At 33.8% G+C, this 18,977-nt stretch overlaps 1 protein-coding gene across 1 annotated transcript in view; it reads left to right on the forward strand.

The window, feature by feature from the left end:
- The window catches only part of LOC138140244 (metabotropic glycine receptor), a 139,172-nt gene that overhangs the window by 112,091 nt on the left and 8,104 nt on the right, over positions 1–18,977 (forward strand). The window contains exons 3-5 of the mRNA XM_069061103.1: positions 10,094–10,217; positions 15,977–16,120; positions 18,438–18,638. Of these exons, the coding sequence (XP_068917204.1) occupies positions 10,094–10,217; positions 15,977–16,120; positions 18,438–18,638 (469 nt within the window). The remainder of the gene's footprint in view (positions 1–10,093; positions 10,218–15,976; positions 16,121–18,437; positions 18,639–18,977) is intronic.

Consider the following 18,977-nt stretch of genomic DNA (forward strand, 5'->3'; position numbering starts at 1 on the left):
CGCAGATTGAAAGTGAATTTTATTTCAGATAAAATCTTGTTGATTTTTGCCTCAAATAGAAAAATTAGCGCTTGATGAAGGATCGTTGTGGTGAAAGTAAATATTTCTCGTCGAATGCAAGCTTTCGACCATTTGTTCTTATTACATGTTTAATTCGGAAATGTGGTTTGTAAGCTTTCAATCACCCCGGTCAATTTTAATAGAGAAATGTGTAATTTTGTTCGCCAGAGTAGCGAGAAATTATTTAGTCGACATCATCAATCACGCCGATAATGTACAACGAAATATCGCATATCTACAGACGGTTTGTTTGCTCGGATTAATTGTTTTAAAAATCCATCCTTTAAAACTTGAAACAGTTCAGATCGAGTTCGCAAAAAATCCAACATTCAAAAAATATCTTTCAGCTGCTTGAAATAAAGTGGAAAGTTTTCAACTTTCTCGTTCGAAATTAAACCGTGAACGAAGCTTTCTACTAATTGTGGAAAGTTTGTGTCAACAAAAATTCCACCAACAACATTAAGATATTGTTTTAATTATGTGCTCAAAACAAACGCATCACAAGATGAGTGTACATCCTGCTTTTCATTTTGTAAAAAATTAAAAGAACATCGTAACCAACAACAATTTTTTCATTGAGATTTATTAAATTAAGTTGATCATCCGGGCTAGGCAGTGACGGCTCGTTGGAAAAAACGCCAACAAAAAATTCCCATCGTGCTTATAAATTTCAATTTTCCACGAATAATAAAAATATATTAGGCAATTAAAATATTGTGTTATGATTTTTTTAAAGTGTTTCATAAAAAACATTATGGACGTCCGAATTACAAATTCTTTTATCTCTTACTCTGCACCCGAACAGGAGTTATTTTGATTGAACAATGAACAATCTAAAAGTAGTTTTGTTCAATAATCAAACGAACGAAACGAATATTGTCGGTAGTTGGCAAGTACGGTTAGTCGTACTAAACTGGACCGGAACTAATTCACATACGACATACGTTACTCGATCTCTGCTTGTTGTTCCATACAATAAAGAAAGACGGGGGAGTTTTCTTGACTGACACGCCCCGTTCATTACGTTTTCCCATACTGACGTTTGGAACAGTTCCATTTCGTTGGTTGCATGCTCATAAAAATGAAACGAGTACATTTCATGTTTCGAAGGTACAATACTACTCATTTTGTTGATGTTGCGATACTTTTTACATTACTATTCGGAAATTACATTTTCATTTGGCTCCAATGACTGGTACGGCTGGCCGAACCCGTCGTCCCTGACCGACCACCTACCACAAGTCTCAATTTATTTTAATATAGTAATTGACAATAGATTGGTTTTATCAAGAGAGTGGCTCAAAACAGTTTTCTTATATTGTTTATTGTTATAATGAAACGAGCTACGTTAAGGAAATATAATTCTCTTAGGGTTACAACAAAATATGAATTTTCTGGGATTTGTTGAAGCATTACTAATTGTAATTTCAACATTCGATGCGTGGGTTTTCGAATGAGTTTTTTCCGGAACTAATTATATTTTTATCAGAGATATTAAAAAATATATTATATTTTATGCTTTTGACGTTATTACGAATGTTTTAAAGCGTCTCCGAAAAGGTCTGTTTTGATAACAAATTTGAATAACGGTTGCGTTGCAATTGTACTTCTGAATAGACTTTTTATCTAACCTGTAGCAACTCTCCCATTTGATTTAGTTATTTTAAATTGCCTCGTTCGCGAACCCATTCACGAAATAAAATGACACCAATATGTTTATATTTTAAATTAGTGCGATCTTCTGCTCTAGTTTCTCTAGTTGCAATTTGTCAATAGTTATTGGAAGATGCAACGGGAGTTGGAAATTCAATCGATACAACTCATATATAAAGGATGCGCTTTCATCAACATAAAATAAACCGGTTTCTTGTTTCAGCACGTAAACAGATAAAATTGTTGATGTTTTGGAGACATTATCGAGATGCATTCGCCGATAAATTGTGGCGTAAACTTTTTAATAATTGACAGTCTGTTTCCCTTTTCACTTCAATGTTATGGTCTATAAACATTACACCTAGTTTTATTAAACTAAAATGCAAGATTGTGGAATGGCATAACTCGAGCTTATTCCGAACCGTTAACTTTTACGTTTGTTTCAGGAGCATAAAAGGAAAAACTGCATTAAGTATATTTATTAATGCATCAGATACGCTCTGTGGCCACGTATCTTTACGAATCATTTACGATCATGCAGTTTACATGTAAACAAAATATCAAATTTCTGACTAGTTTTTGAGTAAATCCGACTCGACACACTCTATTATTCTAAAATCATTTTAATTAGCAACACAACACTCTACTTTTTACAAATTTTACTTGAACAGTTCTACCAAACTGTAATACAATTGTTACCGGTCACGGTGTGTTACGCGACATGGTTTCTCAATTACAAAATGTTTTCTACGCAGCTTTTTACAATTTACTCCATACTCCACCGTACAACATTCTATAATTCTAGTTTGAAAAATACATTTTTAGCCTCCTGTGATGAAAACTTTGCAAATACGCACTGTTCACGTCACATGAAATTTTGTTTTAGGGCGACTGTGCGACGGTGATTTTTTCCCACATACTATGCGGCAAAGTAAATAATCCTTGTTTTTAAACTTTAGAAACGTAGAAGAAATACACAATTTTAAATTAATGAAGCTGAGTTTCAGGAGAACAATATGTATACATTTTGAATTCAATTAGTTTTATAAAATAAAATCTGTTGGTTCTGCGTTACATTTGACAATTCTTGGGTGCGTTCCATTAAAATTCGAAAAGTAGTAATTGTTTTTAATATTTTAAATTAAAAAACGTCGGCCAAAAAGCATTATACATACCTTGTGTGTGAAACATTTTGCAACGCTCAGTTTATGAAACACTCCGCTGCGCGTCGTGTTTCAAATTAAACTTCGCGCTGCAAAATGTAACTTCCCACACTCGATTCTAAATAGCTATTAGACTAAAATGTGTGAGAATCCTAGACTGCATTTGAATAGAGAACGAGGACACAAATTGTGCCACTATGATATGATAGGAAATTGAACGTCTGGCTGTTGACAGATTTTGGATCGAAAAATTCACTTTTTCACTCCTATTTTTTGTTTGGAAAGCGTCCCCGAATGTCGAATTGAAAATTTACCTGTTTTTGTGGAATGACGGTTTCGTGTTCCTTGAGGACTGCGAGATTAATGTGAATCAAATCAAATTTAACCTTCCGAAGGATCATGGATATTTCTGCTCGTTAAACTTTGACTTTGCCGTTGTATGAGTGGTTGTCTGCAATTTTAAAAATGTTCACTTTAGCGTAAGAACGTGTCCTTTTCTTTTTCTCAAGCGATATGCAAAAGTTTCAATTGTTACAACTCGTCGAATTACGAAACAAACTTCGAGGATTCTTGAACATATTTTAAGGCGCAATCATTTCAACTGTATTGATGAAAACTGGTGGGATATTAGAAGTGGTATAATTATTAACAGGTTTGGTTCGCTTAAGTCTGGTAATTTCTGTCATGTTTGTATTGTAAGTCCCATACTTTATCTCAACTTTTATGCTTCAACTTTCTTCAACTTTTAGCTAGGACTGCAATCCCTTTCACTCTACAAATCAGGGATAAAATTGTTGGATGGAGAACTCGGATAAACTTTAGCCTGTCAGAGTAGATATGTTCTTAAATAAAATTACACATAAAGTACAAACTTTACTTAATATTGGGACTGTTAAACACACTCCATAAACAATCCTGTCATTTCAGGATTAAGAATGGGGTTCTGTCGATTTCCGCCAAATGATTAATACTGATTACGTTTGCCCCGAGAGGTTAACAACGTGGTTAGCCAAAGGCCAGATCACACTGATGTGAATAGAATTTCAATGTGACAGTTTAAAATGGTCCATCGTTCACAATTTTCACTAATAATAGCTATTTTTATGGGAGCTATTTCGGGTTTATGAAGAGCTTCTCTTATGGCCTGCATAACCGCAATATCAGATTCGATCAATGAAATTCAATCACTTCTTGGACCACATCTCCAACATCCGACATTCGATGAACCACCAATACATAATGCAAATATTTAATACTTTCAAAAATAATAAATTTTGTTTGTTGCTCGCACTAAAAATATTTATTTGACATTTTTATGTAACTTCAGATTCTTTTTCCCTTTACGACACCATGTCCAAAAAAGTTTTCATTATGTAGCATTTTTTATAATGGCAGCGAACCCTGACTGCAGTATTCAGCTTAAATAAAACTAATGGCCGGATAAAGGGTAATTCAAATTTTACCGCCCGATCGAAAACACCCATTTCCAATCGATTTAAAATTCTCAAAAAATTCAGGAATGATTGCATATCGCTGTAGAATATTCTGTAAAAATTTCAATTTTTTTAATGAAACAGGTACATATTTCGTTTTAATTCAATAACCGCTCCATTAATTTACATACTTTTTCATTGGGGGTCATTTCAATCATTTAGGAAAAATTTGTTGTCATTGAAATCATGAAAACATCATCGGTTTTTGAAATAAATGGAATTTGATATTAAAGTGCAAAATTTAGTTATTATTTATTATTAAATTGGCCGGTCATTTCCACAAAACAGGTTAACATAGGTTATTTATGGTACCCTTTAGGAACTAAAGAATTGCTAGAAAAGTGCTCAACAGATGTTTACCGACAATGAGGTATCTATTTATGACACTGTAGTTGTAAACCTTGGTCATTTTTGTGGGGGTTGTTTGTGAATTTTATTTGTATATAGCTGATTAGCTAATAAAGACATATTATTATTATTATTATTTTTCGCTGTTAATGTTAAAATTGGAATAATTCAAAAACTAATAATTTTCTTCTAATGCAAATTTCACAAATGTGTTCTTTGAATTAATTGTGAATTATGAGCGTGTACGAAAACATTTTTTTTTTTGCTCAAAATCGATTTTTTTAATTTTATGACTGAATGAAGTGATACGGGAAAACTGATTGCACACATTTGAAGCCTCATATCAAGGGAATGTAACCCTAACGTTTTGTAATTTTTACTAATTCTTTAATAGGGTTTATCGTGCGGGCGGTCAAACTTGATCACCCTCTACAAACTCTATTGTGCAATACAAAGGAAGTAAGTACCCAGAAACAAATGAAAAGTGCTACCTCATCGTTTTTCTTAGCTTGAATCGCACGCACATGTATACTTGCTATGCACAGTCGTTTTGCTGGTTGCCTACTAAAAATCTATTATTAATTAATTCTTATTAATAATTCATGCTTTCTTTTCAATGATAAAACCCATTTTACCACTTATTCTGGGATAATTGTTGCTTACAATTACGGCAAACGTCTGTAAACTTTGCCCAAATCGAAATGTTGTTAACAACAACACATCGTTCACATTTCTTTGACATTTCAGCGAAAAATATGCGTACCAGTGGCGTCGCGTTTGGTAAAAAAGCTGGTAAATTAGACATTTTTACGAATGTAAAATGTTGCTCTTGTTTATTTTATTATCAGTCAATAATAATAAAATGCACAATTATAATTCCAACAACGCGTAAATTTCATGAGGTACGATTTGTTATAAAGTAGCGTTTGAGACCACAAATTGTCTACGCCCATGCATTTAACTCTTGTTTGCATAGGATTCCGCTACGACATGACCGATAGTTTGCAACGCATGTTCTGGTTTGTTTTCTTTTTGATCAATTGTATAATATATGCCAAACGGGAGATAATTTTGTATAAAAATGTATGGAACCAACAAATCCTGATGTGGGTGAACCGGTAAACGTGGGACGGCTTGCCGATCATTATTTAGAAACGCATTTCGCTTTAATTGACTTTGAGTCCAATATGGTCCGAATAATAACAGATAACAGGAAAACAAAATGAATTTCAACTTATTTTTCCCGCTGAGTGAACAAAATTTGGCAAACAAAAAATTAACAAAACAAATTGATTTACAAAAATTCAATTTAATTTGCTGGAACTATTTTTGAAACGCAAATCATGTGGTTAATTTTCACACAAACATTCCCACAGAAATCTTTCTCCGGTCTTAATTTGCACAGTACAAAGGACTTTCTTCTGGTGTCAGCTGACTATAACGTCCGTTTCTATCCATCTAATTTGTGGGGCGGTACTACAGACCCTCCTCCGGGTCTGAGCCAAAAAACCTATCATACTAGACAAGCCCTAGACGTAAAAGATTGTAAAAAGTCTAAATTAATTGTAGTATGACATAAAATGTGGAAAGAGCCTTCAATAACTTGTCAAAAAAAAAACTTACGTTGCTCCAATGATGGACATGAATTTACAATAATTGCAATCTTGTGTATTCTGTGCGAACAATAAATATTTTATTTATTATTATTATTATTGTTATTTTATTATTTTCCAAATTTAACAAATTACAATAAATACATATACAGTGCATTTTTTTTAACTGTTGCCATAGGGAATTGCATGGTAAAACTTATACCCCCTGTTAACTTTTGTCCTGATGAAAATATTCAAACCATTTTTGGAACAAAGTTGGAAGATTTTTTAAACTATCGGATAGATTACAATTCAATATCCTAAACTGTCGAAAAAGTTGTGAAAAAATATTTGTACCACGCCGGAATAATAGTACGTCGAGCGGCCGCCAGAATAGCGTCCTTGTCGGTTCAACCAGCAACTGTCTATCCCCACTTTTGATTTTTGTCAGTTTCATTTAAAAAATAAATAGCGAGATTTTCTCATGGCTATAATTAAATTTGTTTATAAAAAAAAAACAAAACGTAATAACGTTAACGCACAAATAATTCAACAAATTAACAGAAATTATCAAAGGAATTGTTCGAAATGTTTTTCTTCGACTATTTTGTAAATGTCGCACTGGAATGGAATTTGGTCAGGTTGAGCCGACAGGGACGCTATTCTGGCGACCGCTCGACGTACTATTATTCCGGCGCGCTTTAAAATATTTTTTCACAACTTTTTCGACAGTTTAGGATATTGAATTGTAAACTATCCGGTAGTTTAAAAAATCTTCCAACTGTGTTCCAAAAATGGTTTGAATATTTTCATCAGAACAAAAGTTAACAGGGGGTATAAGTTTTACCATGCAATTCCCTATGGCAACAGTAAAAAAAAATGCACTGTATACATACATAGTGTGTCCCCGGATAGGTAAAACGACTTTTGTAAAAAATAAAAAAAATTCGATTTAAATTTTCATTTTCTGGGGTTCAGCCCTGCTTGGTTAAAGACTAATTTCTAACATAATTTTAGTTTTGAAAAATCAAGTATGCCTTGGAAATTAAAAAAAAAAAACATTTTTCTCTAGAGTAAAGTGCCTTTTATGTGACAAATACGACAAAAAGTTATTAAAAAAAGGTGTTTAGAATCAACATCTACGCCCCTATACTAAATTTCAAAATCATCGGCCAACTATGATTTTTCATTTTTTTAATGTTTATTTCACAAATCTTATTTTTTTTAACACTTCTCTTATTATGCGTATAAAAAAATTCATACTTAGGTTATTACCACAAGTTACTGACTTAACACTAATAAGTTATAATTAAATAAAAGTAAGTTAAAACCTTGGATTAAATGAGAAAAAAATGAAAAATCAAAGTTGGACGATGATTTTGAAATTAGTTTAGGGGTCTAGATGTTGATTCTAAAAAACCTTTCTTAATAACTTTTTGTTGTATTTACCACATAAAAGGCACTGGGTTTTTCAAAATTTCCAAGGCATACTTGACTTTTCAAAACTAAAGTTATGTTAAAAATAGTCTTTAACCAAGCAGGGCTAAGCCCCAAAAAATTAAGATTTAAATCGAGAATTTTTTATATTTTACAAGAATCGTTTCACCTATCCGGGTCATACTGTATATAGGGTGTTTCAAATCTGCCGCCAAAACTTTACAGAACATGATAAAATATGCTATATTGAATAATAAATTACTAAAAGAAAAATAGTTTTTGTATGTCTCCAGAAGATAAATATAGTATGATCAAAAAGTCTTTGGATCAGAGTAGCCGTGGAATTAACAAGCTATCTAGGAAATTATTTATTTCAATGATTTTTGACATTTATTTGACAACTTTCAAGTTAGCAGGTTATAATTCAAAATGTTTCAAAGAGAACATACAATTTTTATTATTAAATCATACTACAGTAATGGAAATCGTGGTGAAAATGGTGATTGGATTTATTCGCCTCGTTTATGTTTAAACGAGTTCCGTGAGAGATTAGCACTACTTTGAAGTACACATAAAAACTACGGACAGTAGAAGTAAATAGTTCTATAGATGGCTTTTACATTTAATGGCTACCGCGATCCAATGACTTTTTGATCATACGATAGTTGCGTATGTGTATTCATATTATTTTAAGATTGGCATATGGCATAAATAAAACCTGTTCTCCTTCTTTTACCGGGTTTTCTAAACACTCGTTTTATCTTTTTTTTTCATATGGCAACATAGATTTACCTTACAATTTATAATGTAGGTATACATATATCGTTACTAGCACTATACACTAAATAAATTGGTTGCTGTGATTACTTTTACTATTATTCATTTATTATTCATATTCAAAACATCTTCTGTTCAATATTGCCACTTCTTTAGTCATTTAGGCCTCTGTAAAACTTCACAGACCCATAAAAAAAAACGTTTGATTATGATTTCGCGTTAATATTGGCATGGAAAATTGCTGTGTAAAATTTTTGGCGATAGTTCTGGAACAGTCTGTATGTATTCATGAGAAAAGAAATTAATCTAAAACATTTTGAAATTCATGTAATTAATTGATTAATTATTAATAATAAAGTGACTTAACGGGCTTATATGAACGATTTTATCAAAAAATTGATGAAAGTCACTTTTTTCCTGTCATAAAATTGGTTAAAATTCGTTTAATTTTCAAGTGCCTACGAATTCGGTCATACAGGTCACATATGTTTATAATGTTAACATTGTTGCATTTTATGTGCTCCGCAAACACAATTTTATTAATGTGGATGGTGTTAAATATCAGAGATACGCATACCTGTCATGTTGTTTTGCGATATTCTAAAATTGAATGTTTGCCAAAAAACGAAGCTTGCATTTGTATTTTATAAAGAAACGATATTTATAGCCGAAATATGCAAATTGTTCTTGCAAAATTACAGTAAAACATCCAGTACATTCGTGTATGTTATATTAAACTGGAGGAATGAATATAAAGTGGTTTATTATGTTGTTTCTTGAACAATGTAAACTGGATTAGTTTTGAAAATCATATGTAAAATATCGGTTCTGATTTGGATAAACATAAAATTTTCTAACTAACTGTCAGGAGTAGACGAATCGCATAACACGTGTACGTGCAGTGCATGCTTCCGTAGAGATCAAATCGAAAATTCGATGTAACCCCTGCATTAGGAACTGAATGTATTAAATTCTTTTTGGAGTAGACAGAATTGTCTTTTGATCGTTCTTTCCTCTTAGACGGTAACTCGTATCATTACCCCTCATACAGAACGAATTCCTGCAAGAAATGAGATTTCTGCGAAAGGTGGACCAGCAAGGAAAACAAATTTTTGACTGAAGGTCTAACAACTTGGGGCAAACATCCCCAGATACGATTGATTACACACATTATAAAAAATTAAATTGAAATTAAGTTTTTTGCACTTAGATCGAGAACGTTAAGCGTCTTCAATTACATTCGTAATTGTGTACTTTGGGTAAAAAATTAATTCAAAATTTGTCGGCTTTGCGTGAATTTTCATTGTTAATTAATTAAACAGCGTAAATATTTATGAAACAACTTTTTACAATTTGGCGTGATCTTTACGGTCTTTACGGACGCGATGCGGGACATCTAAAAGTTGCATTAACTGCGAGTTATTCGGCCATAAAGTGACATCCACAGCGATGATAGCGCCGGTCAGCCACTGAAACAATCATGCTAAAACACAATTCCCAACTAACTCAAATGACTCATTACGCCGACCTCCATATAAACCAAAATCTAACCAGCATGTCTCTATTTCAGGGGAACTAGCGGGATTGATATAGATCTGCGAAGAGTTGATATCGACCAGTGTCCTCTGCCTAAAGGAAGCACACAGCTCAATATTTTTGCGGCATCGGACAAATGCAAAAAGCGAACTACCGAAGTAAGTTTTATATTCGTTGTCAGCATGGTCTAGCATTCATTTCTTAAATTTACTACCCCGTACAGTTTTAGTATTCCGCCCCCGACTTCGGCACTATCCTCGAATGTGTTCCATGTCCACCTCCCACCTCCCAAAATGCCACTTCTTCAGCATCCGGACCAAGGATAACGGCAAAAACAGGACTCCCCCGATTAATCGCCAATCTCGGCCGACACATCTGAATCCTTTCGCAGTTGCATCGATGCCATCAATAAACTAGGTTTTCGACCCGGAAACCGAACACAGGAGAATCATTTGTAATGAACACAAGAAGCTGACAAAATTTCGTGGAGCTTAACGACCACCGGAAGTAACTTGTCAGCTTCAGTAGTTAATCTGCTACCGCTTTGCATTACCACCGAGAGTTACGACTCTAATAACAATTTTTTCGGTCGCGAGTTACACCTTCTGCTCTCGTAGAGCAAGTTCGCGAATGTCAGCGCTGCACTTCATATTTAAAAGGATTTCATTCTACGACTTATTGTTTTTGACGTAAAATCATTACTCTTGTCTGAAGACTGGTCAAAAGATTTTTCAATTAAGTTGTAATTGAAATAGGAGAAGTCGTAGCTCCCCGGGGCGCCGATAAACAGAATCGTAGAATAATAAGCTGCACGGTGTCGGAAATAATTTACAACAATACGAATAGTCCGGCTGAAACAAGAAACAGACTGCGTATAATACTTAACGCTATTTATATTTAACCTGGTATCTTTAAACATAACTGTCACGACAAACAGAATTAAAGACACAAACTGAGGAGAAAGTGCTTTCAAATTTGTTCGGATGCAAACAGCACATTTTCTTTTGCAGTAGGAGGAAAACCTTTAAATAAAGCACATAGAGCAGATAAAACAAACTTTTAAATAAATTACACAAAGTTGAAACAAATTTTATTTACCCGTTTGTTCTTGATAAATATTTATCCAATTTGTTTGCAGTCAGGACGTAGGTATGATGTTTAATTTTACTTAGCTCGATCCTACACTTAATTATTACCAAACAAAATTCTGCTTCCGGTGAATAAATAACGCTTAACTACTTCCTACGTCACACGGAAACGGTCGATTCTTTGAAAATTTATTTTTATTAAAATTAATTCGTAATTTAACACTTTCAAAAGAGTAAATTATGAATTCATAGTTTGACAAAAATAAAGGCATCCAGCATGAAAATTGGATTTTTCCATCCGAGACGCTCATTCTACCTAATTTTCTATGAATGTAGCAGTTTTCAAAGTCTAATTTGATCTACGATGAAATAGATAAAAACTAAATCAAATTCTGTTAGTTACTTCTGCAAATCTTACTTTAACACACAACTCGCGAAATCTTTGTTTTCGTGTTTGTTTCCTGAGATACATAACGTGAAAAGTGGTATATAACTAAATATATAAATTTTTCAGTTTATACAGGGTGTATCCGAATTCGACCGACAAACTTTCAGGCCAGATTCTATGATCAAAAATAAGCCTAAAACTCTTAATAACGGGCCTTCAAATAAATTTATATTTAGATCAACCTATGGAAATTCAATTGTTTGCAACATTTTTCCAGCGTAGAAAATGACACAAGAAACATCTGACATTTAACGAAATAAAATTAGGTTAGAAAATATTTTTAATTTTTGTAGTGCGTTCTCCCTATTCTCCCTCCACGGAATATGACAATATGCAATTGGGAAAAGCTTACTATGCAACCTGTGTAACTCCGGGGAATAATTAGTTACCTACAAAAATTATCTTTACAGTGTTAACAGAATTAGAATGTCGCCTACGCCTACTCTAAATATATATTTATTTGAAGGCCCGATACATATGGGGTCAAAAATACTTAATTTGCGATATAATCGACTAAAATTTCTACCAGCAACAAAAGGAATCGGGTTAAATTTTTTGATGAAACGTGCAAAAATAAAAAGGAGCTATGTACAATTTACAAAAATTGTCAAAATTTTGCCCCCCTGGTCAATGCACAGATAACCCCATAAAATCCAAGGAATTCAGATCGTAATTGTTAGGTTTTTGTTGATTATCTCGCAAACTAAACGTTTTTGACCCTATATGTATTAAGAGTTTTGTGCTTATTTTTGATCGTAGAATCTGCCCTGAAAATTTGTCGGTCGAATTCGGATACACCCTGTAGGTACAGGGTGATTCAAGTTTTACCGCCCGAGCGAAAACACCTACTTCTAATCGATTTAAAATTCTCAAAAAATTCAGGAATGATTGTGTATCGCTGTAGAACATTCTGTAAAAATTTAAACTTTTTTAATGAAACAGGTAAATATATATAACCGCTAGATTAATTTACATAATTTTTCGATGAGAGTCCTTTCAAACATTTAGGAAAAATTTTGTATAATTGAAATCATGAAAATATAACCGGTTCCCGAAATAAATGGAATTTGATATTAAAGTGCAAGATTTAGCAATGATTTATTATGAAATTGGGCGGTCACTTCCACAAAAGAGGTCGACATGGATTGTTTATGGTACCCTTTAGGGACTTAAGAATTACTAGAAAAGTTGTCAACAGATGTCTACCCAACAATGAGGTATTGATTTATAACACTGCAGTTGTAAATCTTGATAATTTTTCGCTCTTAATGTTAAAATTGCAATAATTAAAAAACTAACAATTTTCTTTTGATGCGAATTTCATAAATGTGTTCTTTGAATTAATTGTGAATTATGAGCGTGTACGAAAACATTTTTTTTTTTTTGTATCAAAATCGATTTTTTAAATTTTATGGCTCTGAATGTAGTGATACGGGAAAATTGATTGCACACATTTGAAGCCTTATATGAAGGGAATGTAACACCAACGTTTCATAATTTTTACTAATTTTTGAAGTGAAACTTTTTATGGGAGGGTCTTGAAATTCTGATCGGCAACCTTTTTGTGTGACGAAAATTGGTGGGGGTAAACACTATTGGGTCGAGTGGAAGCAGTGTCTCTGTCTTTGTCACACTCACGGCATTTATCGATAATGTCCTCTCTTTGATTTGGAGGTTTAAAAAAAAACAATGAGTTACGCATTTCGATATTGTTTAGTGTTATCGTTGTTTATAATTTATTTTCTTCATTAAAATATACAATTTTGTTGTGAATATGCTATTTAAAAGTGATTGATGAATAATTACAATGTTTCCCTGTAATACAAAAGTTTCACTTCTATCGTGCGTCTTTACGACACATTCTGTTTTTTTTAATAGAGTTTATTGTGTGGGCGGTAAAACTTGAATCACCCTGTATACCTAAGTTGACATCTATCAATATTTACAATTAATTCATGTTTTTCAATACGTTGTCTAAACGAACACGAAAAATGTTCAATATTCGGCCTGCTTTGCGTCACTCGGCCACTGCTTCGTGCTTCAAACTTCGGTCTCATACCTCAGAAGTGATCGGACATCGCACTTATATCGAAAATAATATTTTAGTTTTATTCTTCGTGTTTTTTATATGTCGAGATAGTGACCCAAAAAATAAAGTGTTAATGCTAAAATTAATACACAACAAAAATTGTGATACGAACAAATGAAAAATTAACATGGTTTGTTTAAATTGGAAACAAGCTCTGGGTGATTAAAGGTGAGGTCAAAGATGTGAAGGCGCTGTTAAATTGAGGAAAAGAATTAGATTTTAATTATTTTGATATCATTTTTTCAGTCTGTGAACTGATGGATCCGCTGAAGATTTAGTAACGGTTTGTGCAAATTTTTTCTTTCAGGGAGAACGACAAGTGAGGTCGTAAGGGCACTCTTTAATTTTCTATAGATTTCCTATAACAAGCGGCGTTCAGAAATGCACTGGTCCGTCGTTGGCCCTCCATCAACTTGTCGCTTAATTCCCCGAACCTGATCGTTAATGTAATTGTGCAATGGCATCGGGCAGCTTAGGAATTCGGGGAATATGTTTACTTGCATTAAGGGCATTTCAGATATGTAGATTATTTCCCTTCGTATGTTGTGACAAAGTCGTGACATCGATTAATCACTTTAATTATGTCATTTATCAACTCAAATCACTAACCATTATCTTAACTGTGTGTCGAGGACCTTATTAACGGTGGCGAACTTGTCGTCATAACCAAAGCTCATACAACACTTACAACATGGCGTAACGATTCAAATTAAAACGAGGATCGAGCTTTACCCCATCTCTGAACTAAACTGCTCTTCAGCCAATCAGTCTGAGAGTCATTAAAGACCGGAATTCTATTTACTTCACAACATATTGGAAGGTGTAGTATCTTTCGTTATTCCGACAATTGCAATTTATTCTTAACATTAGACCGGTGCACTCTCCAACGCTTGACGTAGTATCAATCGTTCTAATTTCTCTACCGTGTAATGCAAAAAGAGACGATAGTTGTAGTAATTCGTTTTTCTGTCGTATCCCCCAAGATTGAATTAGGCGGTCATGGTATGACTTTCAGTGTGCGAACAATGGCGCGAACGAAAACTCGACTGAGGGTATAATGCTCGTATTCTCCGTCGATAAAGAAAAATTGTAGAGAACATAAATGAACGGCTTAATGGGACTATTCGCCGTTGTCGTTTCACCGCCGGCCGATTCCCTGCGATATTCTCACAATCGGTGCGTTCATGTCACAAAGGAAACATAAATAAATGGAAGAAATCACAAAACTGTCACTAAACACAAATAAAATCAAAACGTTGATCGTGACAAGAGCGGGTTTAAATTTGTTTAAAAAATCTTCGAAGCGAGACTCGGTGGTCCTGACGACATCCAGCCGCAGCATCAGATCCTAAAATGTCTGTCGCTGTCACCGGACGATTTTTAAGCTGAATAATGTCGGAGAAAACGTCAGTATTGAAATAAAATTATTTTGTGGGTATGCAACCAACAAAACAGCTTCTACAGGCGAGCCGTCACTACAGCTGGCCATTGTTTAGAAACACATCCAGAAGAAAACTTGTTCGAACAACAAACAAGACATCGAGTGACGCAAGTGCACTAAACCTAGTCCTGTCTGGTGCGGCTAGCTGTACCAGTATGGAACAAATTTTCATTTGAAACTTTCAGTTTTGCGATAGTTTCACCCAAATTTTAACTGACGAGTCAGAGTTGCACAGGATAACAACTATTCTCCACGGTTGCATTTGGAATTATCTGCGGAGATGATCACCGAGGAGTAAACAGTGCAAGAAAACTGTTCTGAATCTAATTAAACCTGTACGTCCTTTCGAGCTGATTTCTGTTTGGTTTGATTCCAGAATTAGGATTATGTTTTTGTGGAGCGGTGAACAATTAACCTAGTTATATAACGTCAACAAATGGCGGATAAATTTTAATTGCGTCTGTCAAAAATGCCAATTACGTTATTAGATACTGCAAACAATCATTATGCAGAATTAGTGGTTGAGTTTTCCCGGGTTTAAAATAATTAATTAATTTTAGTTCACGTGTCAGTTTTGCGAATTTTGATGTTAAATAAATAACTAAGTAATCAAGGTGATGAATGAATGGAATACATAGAAATTTCAATTTTGAGGGTTGAATTAATAACGAATTTGAGTTGGCGTCCGGTTTCAATTTTGAGAAGTGTAGGCGAGAAATAAACAGTGACACTTTTGATGTATTTTGTCTTTAGAACTTTGATGGCGGACTTTAAAGGTTATTCGTATGCGTGTGCCGAATTGTTGAAAAAATAAATGTTTGAACAAGATAACTACCAAAAATTTATTTCAGTGTGTGCCGTTATCGGGATTGGGCTTCAGGCGAGGTAGCTACAAGTGCGTTTGCAAACGTGGTTTTTTCTTCCCGGACACCAAAGCGGAAAGGCGCTACTATAATGGAACTGTAATCGAAGAGGAATATGAAAAGCTTATGTTGGTGAGGATTTTACTCCTGATTCCGTGAAATATTGGCTTTGTTTATTTATCTGAAATTTGACACTGTCACATGTTATCGCTCAAAACCCTCTCATCGATACTCTCAATATTCGTATTTACACGTTTCACTTTCTAACATCAATCACATTCCATCAAAAACTCAAACGCTCGCTAGAATACTGTACAAAAAATTAAATCAAACTCTGGATATCATTTTTGATACAAACATGACACCACACAGTATCAATCACATCATCATAATTTAACTCATCAATACGTTGACATGAAAGTACTTTAATACCCATCACAAATTTTATATTTGTGTGCAATGCATTTGTGTTTTTTTTATATTTTTTTTTAATTTTTATTTTTAATGTTTTTTAATTAAATACAAATTAACTTAACTATATTAAATTTCTCCATTTTATCGAAAATACAAGGATCGACAGATTGTTGATTAATAGTTATTTAGTATACGAGTTTTATAAGACACCATTTTGTCGCACGCGTTTTTTAGAGCACAAGGAGCGCAGCGACAAGTGCTATAAGCAAACAAGTGCGACAAAGTGGCTTATAAAACAAGTATAATACAATATTTTTTCTATTTTGCCCCTTAAATTAAAAAAAAAAATCCAAAACATAATGCTAGGAAAATTATATTTTGCAAATATAAGGGTTGGTAACGCTGGTAAATAGACGAACAATTGTATGTTTTGAATTTAAAGTGTCGATCACGTAGCAACAACTCACTATGAGTCACTGCCAACATTAAAAATTTAAGTAAATGTTCCTGAAACCACGTATCGAAAAGAGCTCCTTTTCGAAACCCGTTTGAGTGTTGTACTGACTGTGTTATAGGTGCAAAATAGAAAAAAATATTTATAAGCAGCGTTTTTCAACCTTACGAGGAAACAGTACGAATTAACACCAGCCAAATGTTGCTAAATTGGTAGTGTATGGACACATAATTAATGCCCCAATGGGATTTGTATCGAAAATTCCTAGTAAAGCCGCTAGGGGGGCCTCAAAGTTTTAGATACCTCTTTGGTAAATTTGCTGCAGCGACCTCTGTAGACATAGAAAGTCAATCAAAATGTCATTATTATTGTCTCCGAGTATATGTGTCAAATGTGGTGACGTCATCATTTGTAGTTCTTATTCGATGCATGCAACAATTCGTGAACTACAAATATTACAATGTTACAAAGTAGTGCTTGATTCAAATAACATATCAAGGTTTTCTTTATTGTTTTTAAAAAAGCTCTCACAATTCGCCTTTTACTTCCAGTAATAAGTTTCATATTGTGCGATGTGATTGCCACAGCAGTGATCTGTCGAAAACATGAGGCCCGTCTACAAAAATCTTGAGAATTGGAAAAACTACAAAAATTAATATTTCCAACATTATACAAAGTTGAGTCAGCTGTAAATAATTTGAATAAAAAAACATAGACCTGGTAGACGTGTTTATTAATATTCAAAACTTTTCATAACACTCCTAGCTTTTTATCATAATTTTTACGGCAGAGTTAGTTTTGAACCTTCACAGAATTATTATTCTTATCGGAACAGATCGCCAAAAAACAAACTTATGATCGGAACAACTGCTAAATAAATTCGGAATATTTTAAAATAAATTGTAACAAATAGAACGCCTTGAAAGTTGATATGTTGTGGAAGAGTAAACAAGATAAAAAATCAATGTTTTAGGAAGAGGTATCGGAGTTGTGCGTGTATTGATCGTGTGGACAAAGGTCAATAAATTACTGCACGCTCCTAAATTACGTATTATTCCAAAGATATGACTATTGTTCGACTCTCACCTTCTTTGATAAAGTCCAATTAGCATTATTGATTTAAAGGGGGAAAATACTTTGATGATTTAGTGGCGAAGTTCCACCAATATCTCTGTATCGTCGTACAAGTGTTTTATTGTATCAACTGAGCCATTTTTATTTCCATCTGCCATTTGTCTGGTATGAACGGCGGAGTTCATTAAAGCGCAGATTAAATAGTAAAATGAAGATTTATTTGGATCCTTTGTACTCTATATCGAATCAAATGTGGCAATTAAGTCGACAGTGAGTGCGACCAATTGTGTTAACCTGACCCTAAGGGAGGAAACGTAAAATTTTTATACAATTATTTATGAACCTGCACGTATTATCTTCGAACGCACAACTTCCTATTAATATGGGTCGAAATGCATAATAAATATGTAAATATTATGAATAATGCCGTGGTAAATCCTTGGAACACTAGTTGTGAGATTTATTTTACATTATTTTCCACTAAAATGTCTTTGTATTATTCAACAGGGCGAAACCAGCCAGTACGCGAGACTTGGAATTTTCGAATGTCTCTCCTGTCCTGAAGGATGCGAATCCTGCGAGGACGACCGGCCATGTGTGGTTTCTCTCAACTGGGTTATGCGGACCGTCATTCTCGTCCTTTCGTGTGTCATCATCTGCTGTTTACCCATTGTTGTCGTTTTTACCTGGAAGTACGGCAACGTCAAGGTAAAGATTTGAATTCGCTCAGGACAATTAATAGAGAAAAACACTCTTATAAATCTTCTTTAAGCGTCGAATAACGTCAATTTGTCATCATCAACGCCTCTCACGTGTTTCTCTCGGCAATAAAAGGATCCCACAAATGAAGTATGATTTGTGCCGTTCAACTAACTGGTCTGCTCTTTAAATCTCCAAAAGAAATTATTTTCCCAGAGATATTTCTAGATTGATATATTAAGGTTTGCGTCGCTCCGATATGGCAGTAAAGCTTTGTTAAATTACCTACAATTTATATTATTTTGAAAGCTCCAGTTTCCAATGGACTTGCTTTGACCTTCCACGCGA

Source organism: Tenebrio molitor, chromosome X (assembly GCF_963966145.1).
Source record: "Tenebrio molitor chromosome X, icTenMoli1.1, whole genome shotgun sequence".
NCBI lineage: Eukaryota > Metazoa > Arthropoda > Insecta > Coleoptera > Tenebrionidae > Tenebrio > Tenebrio molitor.